This window comes from Hyperoodon ampullatus (genome assembly GCF_949752795.1).
Source record: "Hyperoodon ampullatus genome assembly, chromosome: 3".
Taxonomy (NCBI): Eukaryota; Metazoa; Chordata; class Mammalia; order Artiodactyla; family Ziphiidae; genus Hyperoodon; species Hyperoodon ampullatus.
In genome coordinates, this window is record NC_136916.1 from 46011762 (window position 1) to 46022145 (window position 10384).

General features: G+C 39.1%; 1 protein-coding gene across 2 annotated transcripts; it reads left to right on the top strand.

The window, feature by feature from the left end:
* Positions 1 to 225: 225 nt before the first annotated feature.
* PIERCE2 (piercer of microtubule wall 2) lies at positions 226 to 6874 on the top strand (the record flags this gene model as incomplete). 2 transcript variants are annotated; one of them, XM_079700447.1, is made up of 2 exons in its annotated part: positions 226 to 243; positions 6527 to 6874. In XM_079700447.1, the coding sequence occupies 2 exons, from the start codon at positions 226 to 228 to the stop codon at positions 6872 to 6874; spliced, it is 366 nt and encodes a 121-aa protein (XP_079556573.1). The 2 variants fall into 2 exon arrangements, with proteins under 2 accessions (XP_079556573.1, XP_079556572.1); XM_079700446.1 differs by lacking the exon at positions 226 to 243 and adding an exon at positions 620 to 652.
* Positions 6875 to 10384: the final 3510 nt, after the last annotated feature.

A 10384-nucleotide genomic window follows, 5' to 3' on the forward strand; every position in this document is an offset into this window, starting at 1 on the left:
GGCCGGTTACTGTGGAGATGGCCTGGTACAGCCCCTCCGAAGGATTCCACCCTGGAGGACGACTCCCGGGATTAGGCCGATTAGTTTACACGTATCCATCCAGCCGACGGTTCGCCTTCTCTTTGCTGCTTTAATTGGGTGTAGTAAAAGTCGGCGCTCGCTGGCCTTGCCATCCGCTGCAGGAAAAGACTGCGTTTGCCGAAAAAAATAAAGAAGATATCGAGAATGACCGAGTGCGACTGGGTGGGTTTGGGCAGAGGGCTGGATGGGTTTTTTTTGTTTTTTTTTGTTTTTTTTTTTTGCGTTATGCGGGCCTCTCACTGTTGTGGCCTCTCCCGTTGCGGAGCACAGGCTCCGGACGCGCAGGCTCAGCGGCCATGGCTCACTGGCCCAGCTGCTCCGCAGCATGTGGGATCTTCCCAGACCGGGGCACGAACCCGTGTCCCCTGCATCGGCAGGCGGACTCTCAACCACTGCGCCACCAGGGAAGCCCGGGCTGGATGTTTTTGATTGTCGGTACTCTTTACTATAAATTTGGGGCACCCCACACTCCCACCCACCCCCACCCTCCAGAAAAAAACCACCGTTGTAGGCAACCACTGGGCTACACAGATGTAACATGCATTGCATTAAGCCAGAATTGCCTCTGAAGGTATAAAGATGATTGGGGATGGTATACAACTCATGCCCCATTGCAGAATGCCGTGATGGTTTTGAACAAGAAAAACGTACCTTGTTAATTTGACATCTGTTTACATTGTGTCTTGTTCAAAACAGGATATGAGGGGGAAAAAGGATATGGTGCATTTATACTCGCTGTTGATGGCAACAGTAGAAAGTTAAGGTTTAATTCTCTGTCACATAATTGTGACCAGAAAAAGATAAATTAAGAAAAACATGAACAAGGAGGATGGTGGGCCTGAGGAGAAACAAAAGGGTGCCTCAAAATTAGACTTACAGGGTTTTTTTGCTTTTGGTGTTACTGTAGTTAATGTCAACTGTGACACAAAACCAAAAAAAAAAAAGATTTTTAATTTTATAATTACAGCTTCTATAACGGGCATTTTTATTATTTCAGTAGCTTGTTATTTATCTTTATAAAAATGTGTGTGTGTTTATAACAAAAGACTTGGAAAGGTCAAAGTGGCCTGGTTTTCTCTAATTCTAGGAGAGCCTGAAAATTAAATTAGTAAGGAAGCTAATACCGTCTATTTGTAGATTTTCATTCTTTTCAAGGCACTTGCACAGTCTAATTTTAGACTTAATCGATTTTAAAAGATTCATTTATAATTTTCATTAACCTTCTCCTTCAGTAACAGTTGCTGACCCCATGTATAACCTAGCAGAGAATTTAAAGTAATCTTTTTATTATTCTTTATATTAGGCTGTTTTGTTTTTGATTGTATCTGTTTTGAACTCTACATTTTAAGAATACCAGATTTGAAGAGGTCGAAACCCAAATAAGAAAGTTGCAGTGAGGGCCTAGGACATAAAGTAAAAGCAAGGGGTATTTTGTTTCCAAGTCCATAAACATTTATGAATTGTCCTGGAGGTCTAAAAGATTTCGGTAGACACTAACTTTTACAGATTGTGGGGTACGGATTATGCCAACAAAATTTTTCAGCTAATTTGTCTTCTATTTTGACTAGATTCTGTTTTCTGTATTCCATTTTGAGTCAAAGTTGATCAGAATTTTAGAGCCAGTTGCAGAAGGTGATTTGAAAGTCACAACCTCTGGGACTGAGGTTGCCCTGGGCAACCTGACTGGTGTCCATAAAGTAAATTACGGTTGGTACTTTTTCTCACAAGTCACAGGGCAGCACCTTCCACCTAAAAAACCTTCCATGTGCTGAGAGAACCTAGACATTTTAAGAAAGCTGACCTGTTGTGATGCCGTAGGATTCTGGTGACTTACTATTCTCCAATGTCTGTGCTCTTGATATTTAAAACAAATTAATAAGCAGTGTCAAAAAAGAATAAACAGCAAGATCTGATGAGTTCTACTTCCAGCTTTGCCAGCTTCCTACAAGATAATGAGTGTTAGTAAATGGTAGCACACTACTGTAAAGTTTTCTTAACGTGTACATTTCAGAACTGAATTCTGGAAGATCATGCATATGCATTGAAGTATACCTGCAAAAAAGAAAATGGTAAAAATTGGTTCCATTTATATAGCAGCGTATCATTTACATCCGATTTTCTTTCGTTTCCACAACCACAGGAACTATGGCAGGTTGGGGTTTTTTTCCCCTTTTTTACCAATTTTACAGACAATATAAAAACAAAGGTGCAGTGATGATAAAGGATTGGAATCTAGGTCACAAGGTTCTTGCCTGTGCTACTCCTCCAACACTCTATTATACTTCTTCAAATCTGAACAAGAGAAAAGACAGTGGAGTAAATACTTCACATTTGCAGGTTTGAACTCAAGATTTCAAAACAAATAGGTTCCTGACAGTGGGGAACTTAACTTTGCAGAGACATAAAGTAGAATAACCCAGGAATTCAGAGTGAACTGGGTTAGTCTAAGAGGAACCGAACTAATCTGACCCAGATTTGATCCTCACTTAAGCCTGACACAACAACTTGGTCAATATTCTTTCCTCCATTTTAGAGTTGGAGAAAGTGAGATTATATGCTTGCTAGTTTTAAGGATTTAGAATTCTTAAAGGGTCTCAGCCTCATGAATCACAAGAATCTACTATAGAGTCTTCAAAGCAAAAGAATTTTAATGCATATAAACAACCTTCTATTTAATGCAACCTTAAAAAGTCAGAGTTACAGTACCCTGCCAATCTCTATGAGGTTAGATATAATAACATAATTTATGATCTGGAAGGACTTAGATCTCAAGTATTCCAGAAGTTGCCAAATTTGGAGGGTTTTTTAACTACCAAAATTTTTTGCCTACATGGACACCACAGAATCATTTTTAAGAGCCTTATCACAAGTAAATATACACTTCATGTTTTTCACATACCTGAAAATCACTTTCCTATTGCTACATTTGGAGAGCCCTTATATCCTCAGATTAGAAAAAGAAAAAAACTGTCTAATCCATTTCCTCTGTTTTATATTTTTGGACAAGGGATTTGAATCCTTGCAAAATAATTTCATCAAAGTCACGCAGCTATTATCACTGGCAACATCAGAACCCAGAACTGGTGACACCTAATATTTGAAGGTGAAGACCTACATTTTTTTTAAATAACCAGTTTCCCAACATTATTGAGCTGGTTTCCTATGTGCTTATCTTCTATGTAATAAAATGTAAGTTCTAGGAACTTTAGATTGTTGATCACTATTTTTCCAGCATCTAACAATGCCTGGTACACAGTGGGTACTCAGTATTTGTTGAATGAGTGATAAACAAGGTCCATATAGTCTGTTCCATTTGAATTCTTTCACCTTCATTATTGAAGCTTGATGTTTTTTATAGACTTGACTTTACTAAGGATAAGCATGTTATATGCATTGCTAGAAAGCAATATGCACTTTTGTACCCATTCTTTTTAATATCTTGCTCCCTCCCTCCCCAAATAGCTAAGTTCTGTATATTTTAAATATTTATTAAATTTATTATATATGTTAATTACATATTAAATTGTAGTAAATGGCACCACCATCTACCCAAATGTTTGTCCAGAAATGTGGGAGTCTTTCTTGATCTGTCCCTCTTCCTCACTACCCACATCCAATCAGTCACCAGGTCCAATGAATTCTACTTCCAAAATGTGTCTCAAATTTATTTACTAGTCTCTCTATACCACCATTCTTCTATAAATCATCATCGTCAGTCACATGGAATACTGAAGCTCCTCTCCACATCCATTCAAGTCTCTGACGGCAGCCAAAGTAATCTTACTAAAAAGTATATTACATCATGACATGCTTCTCCTTAAAATGCTTCAATAGCTTTCCATTGCTTTTACCATAAAGATCTAAACTTTTCACATAGCCAACCAGACCCTTCAGGATCTGGCTCCTGCCCCTCTATTCTCATCTGCAGCCATTTTCACTCTAACTTACTCCACTTTGGCCATGCTTTTTCTTTGTGCCCTCCTCTATCTTTTCCTTCCTTGCCTTCCAGTCTTAAGATTCAGCGACACTTCACCAGAAGGCCTTCCTAGGCCCTCACACTAGGTTAGAACCCCCTATATGTCTTCATAAATATCCTGAATTTTTTTCTTCATAGCACTTACCACAATTATAATTAGTCAGTTGTATAATTATTTGCTTAATGGCTATCCCCCACACAGTTAAGATCCCTGAATGTTTATCTTGTTCCCTTTTCACTCTGAAATTAAGCTGTACGTCTTCGAACTATGACCCATTGCAGTCTTACTCTATAAGTTACACGTTTTTATAAATTCTCATAGTTCTAGTACAGGATTTTAAAAAGCTACCTTGTACATACTTTTTTTTTTTTTTTTTTTTTTTTTTTTTTTTTTTTTTTTGCGGTACGCGGGCCTCTCACTGTTGTGGCCTCTCCCATTGCGGAGCACAGGCTCTGGACGCGCAGGCTCAGCGGCCATGGCTCACGGGCCCAGCCGCTCCGCGGCATGTGGGATCTTCCCAGACCGGGGCACGAACCCGTGTCCCCTGCATCGGCAGGCGGACTCAAGCACTGCGCCACCAGGGAAGCCCTTTTGTACATACTTTTGACAAGTTTGCTCTGTACAGATATATATAATTTAATGGGTACTCTTCAACGTCCTCCAGAGAAAAGGACTCCTAAAAGGAGAATAGATGGGGCTAAGTTTTTGTTTTCTTCTCTATTATTTTTCCAGCTTTATTGAGATATAATTGACATATAACATTGTGTAAGTTTAAGGTACAACATGATGCTTTCATATACATATATACTGTGAAATGATTAACAATAAGATTAGTTAATATGTCCATCACCTCACATAATTACAAATTTTTGTGTGTGGGTATGGTGAGAACATCTACTCTTTTAGCAACTTTCAATTATATAATACAGTATTGTTAACTGTAGCCACCATACTGTACGTTAGATCCCTAGAACTTACTCTTCTTATAACTGGAAGTTTGTACCCTTTGACCAACATCTATTTCCCCCATCCACAGCCCCTGGCAACCACCATCCTGCTCTGAGTTTGACTTTTTTTTTTTTTTTTTTAGATTCCACATATATGTGAGATCATACTGTATTTGTCTTTCTCTGTCTGACTTAACTTCACTTAGCATAATGCTCTCAGGTTCCATCCATGTTGCTGCAAATGGCAGGATCCCTTCCTTTTTTATGGCGGATAGTATTTCGTTGTGTGTGTGTCTATACCAAAATTTCTTCATCCATTCATCTGTTGATGAATACTTAGGTTGTTTCCATGTCTTAGCTATTGTGAATGCTGCAGTGAACATGGGAGTACAGATATCTCTTCAAGATGTGATTTCATTTCCTTCGGATATATACCCAGAAGTGGAATTGCTGGATCATGTGATAGTTCTATTTTTAGGTTTTTTGGTTGTTTTTTAATTTATTTATTTTTGGCTGCGTTGGGTCTTCGTTGCTGAGCGCGGGCTTTCTCTAGTTGTGGTGCGCGGGCTTCTCTTTGCGGTGGCTTCTCTTGTGGCGGAGCACAGGCTCTGGGTGCTCAGGCTTCAGTAGTTGTGGCACATGGGTTCAGTAGTTGTGGCTCGCAGGCTCTAGAGCTCAGGCTCAGTAGTTGTGGTGCACGGGCTTCGTTGCTCCGCGGCATGTGCAATCTTCCCAGAGCAGGGCTTGAACCCACGTCCGCTGCATTGGCAGGCGGATTCTTAACCACTGCACCACCAGGGAAGTCCCGTATTTTTAGTTTTTTGAGGAACCTCCATACTGTTTTCCACAGTGGCTGCACCAATTTACATTCCCACCAACAGTGCATGAGGGTTCCCTTTTCTCCACATCCTCGCCAACTCTTATTCTCTCTTAACTTTATAATAGCCATTCTTCAGATGTGGATTGATATCTCATCGTGGTTTAGATTTGCATTTCTCTGATGATTAAGGATGTTGAACATCTTTTCATGTACCTGTTGGCCATCTATATGTCTTCTTGGGGAAAAATGTCTGTTCAGATCCTCTGCCCATTATTTAATTATATTGTTTGGTTTTTTGCTATTGAATTGTATGAGTTCTAAAGATATTTTGGAAATTAACCCCTTATCTGATGTATGCTTTGCAAATATTTTCTCCCATTCCAAGGCTGCCTCTTCCTTCTGCTGTTCTTGTGCTGCACAGAAGCTTTTTTGTTTGACGTAATCACACATATTGATTTTTGCTTTTATTGCTTGTACTTTTGTTGTCATATCCAAAAAATTACCAAGACCAACTCCAAGGAGCTTTTTCCCTATGTTTTCTTCTAGGAGTTTTACGGTGTCAGATCTTACATTTGTCTTTGATCTTTTTCAAGTCACTTTTTGTGAGTAGTGGGGTAAGAAAGGCTTAAGGCTAAGTTTAAATAATTCTGTTTTTTTCAGAACTTTATAATTGAGAATTATTTTATGCATTTATCTTTTAGGATAAGAAAAGTACTTCAGCTTCAAATTCAGAAACAGAAATGAAACCTGAAAAACTGCCTCCTTGTGTGAACCCTGGCAATCCTGTGTTTTCATGTATGTTGGACCCAAAGACACTCCATACAGCTACCTCACTATCAAAATCTAAGATGATTATGTATAAAACCAATTCAAGTAATTATGGTGAATTTTTACCCATGCCACAGTTTTTCCCCTGCTATTATACTCCAAAGGACCAAGCATTTTCAAGCAGTATCAGAGCTACTGGATTTTATCAAAGTAACACTCTAAACACTGCACCTGACAGAACAAGAACCCTTGATTTTCCTAATTTTCAACACACTCTATGAAAATATATTACTCTTAAATAAAGAGAAAATATACTCGGGAAAAATGAGTTTTAAATCTAAGGCTAGGATAGCTAATTTGAAATATAAAAAAGATTTGAATTAATTTTTTTAAAATACCTTTAAGAAATAAAGCATTTCAACTGATAACTGAATGACAGTGACTTCTTAAATAAAAATGTGTTCAAAATAGAATAAAAGGTAGAAAGCATTTTATTAAACCTAGCTTTATTTAGTTCATGTAGTCCAAAAGCTTCAAAAGGCTTTCAGGATCTCAACTGTCTACTGAGTATATTTATCAAGACAAAGGAACACAGGAACTCTAATTTTGAAAACTGAATTAAGGAAGATTCTGACGAGTAATTTCCTACTTTTCTGTTATTTCAACTAATAGCTTAGAACCTGGGGAGTGTTAGTTCACACTGCTAAACTGGTGGAAGACAGGACTTGTTATTCATTCATTCATTTAGCAAATATTTATTGAACACCTACTTATGGCAGGTGCTATACGATGCAAATGGAACACAAATAGAAAACAGTGTCTTATTGTTTCAATAAACAATATTTGGGGGGAATGAGGGTAGCAAATTAATAATACATGATAATTTATGTAATGTAAACTATGTAAAAGTTCTTTCAGACACAAAGAATTGCTTAAATTGAGACCAAGGAGATCAAGAGAAACATTCTGGAGAAGGTAAAGCCAAATCAAAGGAAAGGTCCATCCAGGCAGAAGAAACCTTATGTATACAACAATGAAAATGTGAGACAATGTTGCACATTTTTACAAGTGCAATTACTTTTTTTTTTTTTTTTGCCTCATCATGCAGCTTGTGGGATCTTAGTTCCCCGGCCACGGATTGAACCCAGGCCATGAAAGCGAGGAGTCCTAACCACCGGACCACCAGGGAATTCCCTAAATGTAACTACTTTGCTACATCTTTAACACAGAGCATGAGCAGTGGTAGATGATGGGCTATACAATTCTTTAAACTCTGTAATTCCACTATATAGGGAGATTTATTTCAGCTGCCATGTGTTGAAACCTCCTGTTCAGTTGGATCTGAGTACCTTTACTGGAAAAAAAAAAATCACTTCTTATTTTTCCCTGTTGGTTTCAGGTTCAGGATATTAACATCAATTAGAAAAAATAATCTTGTGAGTCACTAGGGGACCAGAAAAGTTGAATCTTCTGTTTACAAAAATGGCTTGATGTGAGGAAACAGCTCAAACTCTGCAGCCTCATGAAATTCTTTCAAATATCCCAAAATATGATATTTGGCACAAGAAAGAAAAAAAAATTAGTTTTGTTCACTTCCTCTGAAACATCAAAAATTAAGGCACTGCACAAGATTTCCAGGCAAATGATGCAACAGAATTTGAGTTTACCAGTTTTTTCTCTGCATAAAGTATACAAACCCTTTTCCCCCTTCACTGTAGGTGCTTGATTTGTAGAAAGTGAAGTCAACTTTTTAATATGTAGAATCTAGAGGTTAACCTAAAGTTCCTTACTATGACAGGTGGTTAGGCCTTTTGTTTTGTTGTTGTTGCTAAAATTCTTAGGAAGGATGAGTATCTTGGAATCAAGCATATTGTCTGGAATGCAATTATGTAGTCATTCAGTGCCTATCAAAGTCCAGGGACTATTCTAGGCACTAGAATAGAGCTTGCCTTCATGGAGGTTAGATTCTAATAAATTCTAATAGGGGAAAACAGACCAAAAGACATATGTATAAATATGTATACATATTTATATATAAATGTTACAGAACACAAATGTTTATATGCTTATGTTATACATATATGTATAACAGACATATATACATGTGTAAATATGTAAATGTAAAATATGTGTACATATTTACATGTAAATACTTATGCCCATATATGTATAACATTTATGTATTTATGGTACATAAATTTTATTTATGTAAATATTTTATTTGCATGTTACTAGCATGTAAATATTTATATATGTCTATATGTATACAACACACCAGGCAATAAGAGTTATGGGGAGAGAATAATTTAGGGTTGGGGCAGGAGTGCTTGGGCAAGGAGGTATTTTAGGTAGGGGAGGGTCTGATAAGTTGGTATTTGACCACACCCCTGAAGGAAGTGAAGGGAAAGTCAAGCTGTTGAGGCAACTGAATATCAAGTCTGGCATTCAAGGGAGAAGTTGAATATAATCAACATAAACAACATCCACACAAAGATATTATTTAAAATCATGAGATAAGACAACAAAGTGTAGGTAGAAAAAAGAACAGAGGACTACTAATCCCTAAGGAACTCCAACATTTAGAAGTCAGGGGAATGACTAGGAATAAACAAATGAGACCAAGAAGAAGTAACTAGTGAAGTAGGAAGAAATTAGTAAGACTGTGATGCCTTAGAAGCCATGTAAGGAACTTGTTTCCAGAACAGGGAATGATCCAGCTGTGTGAAATTATCTTGGAAGCTAACACATAAACTGAGACCTGGGGGTTTGATTAGGCAACGCGGAAATCAGTGGTGTCCTCAACAAGAAGTGTTTCAGTGAGGTCTAGAGAGAACTATCGGAATAGGTTTAAGAAAGGCTGCAACTCTGCACAGTTATCGCTCAGCACTAATCCACAGCCCATGGGAAGAAGAGAGTGCAGGCAAAATGTGAGGAGCGCCCAAACTAAGGAGCTCTGGGAGGAAGAAGAAAAGACAAATCCAGGAGACTTTTAGAATCCTCAGTTGTGGGCTTGTCCATTCCTGGATCTAGGAGCCAGCTGTCTCATTGGTAACAGAATGCTGGGAGTCTCCTCTGGGCCTGCATCCCTGGTTCACTTTGTGCACCTTGGAGCCTGGAAACTTGGAGACTGGAGACTTCCTCAGCTTTGCAGCCACTCTTCTTCCACTAGAGCCCAAGAAAGCGCACAAAGCCCTGAGATGTAAAACGATGGAGAAATGGGTGCCCTGGTGGAAGTGTCTTGTCCACAGCCACCGAGCTATTCCCCAGTGATATCCGGGTTTGAAACTTGATTGCTTTGCTTTCCACCCGGATGAACTCCCTAGAGGAAGGAAGCATGTCGGGTTGGAATCTCTGAAGCCCATGGCACCTGGCCCTGCAGCTAGTATCCCCTAGGCCCTCAGAGCACGTGGGGTAAGAAGAGGGCGTGGCCAATAAGGAATGAGGGATAGAGATCAGAAATCACCAGGGCCCTGGGGCCTGCAGGACAGTCTGCTTTGACCATAAGCTCCGTAAAGGTGAGGGCCAGGTCTGGCTGGTTGATCCTTAATTCCTCAATACCTGGCATGGTGCCCTGTTGGCAAGCAGCTCCTGTCCAGAAGCCCCTCTCCCAGGATGCTGGCTTTCACCTGGATGCTGCCACCGCCACCTCTTCCCCTGTCTCTGCAGGGCAGGTGGGCAAGCGGCTTCCCTTCGTGGGCAGCTGCTGGGGGCATAACGTCTCTAACTACTTCTGGGAAGCTACCCAAACCTCTGTAAATAGTCACTTCACTAAAAAGCCTTTTAAACACTGC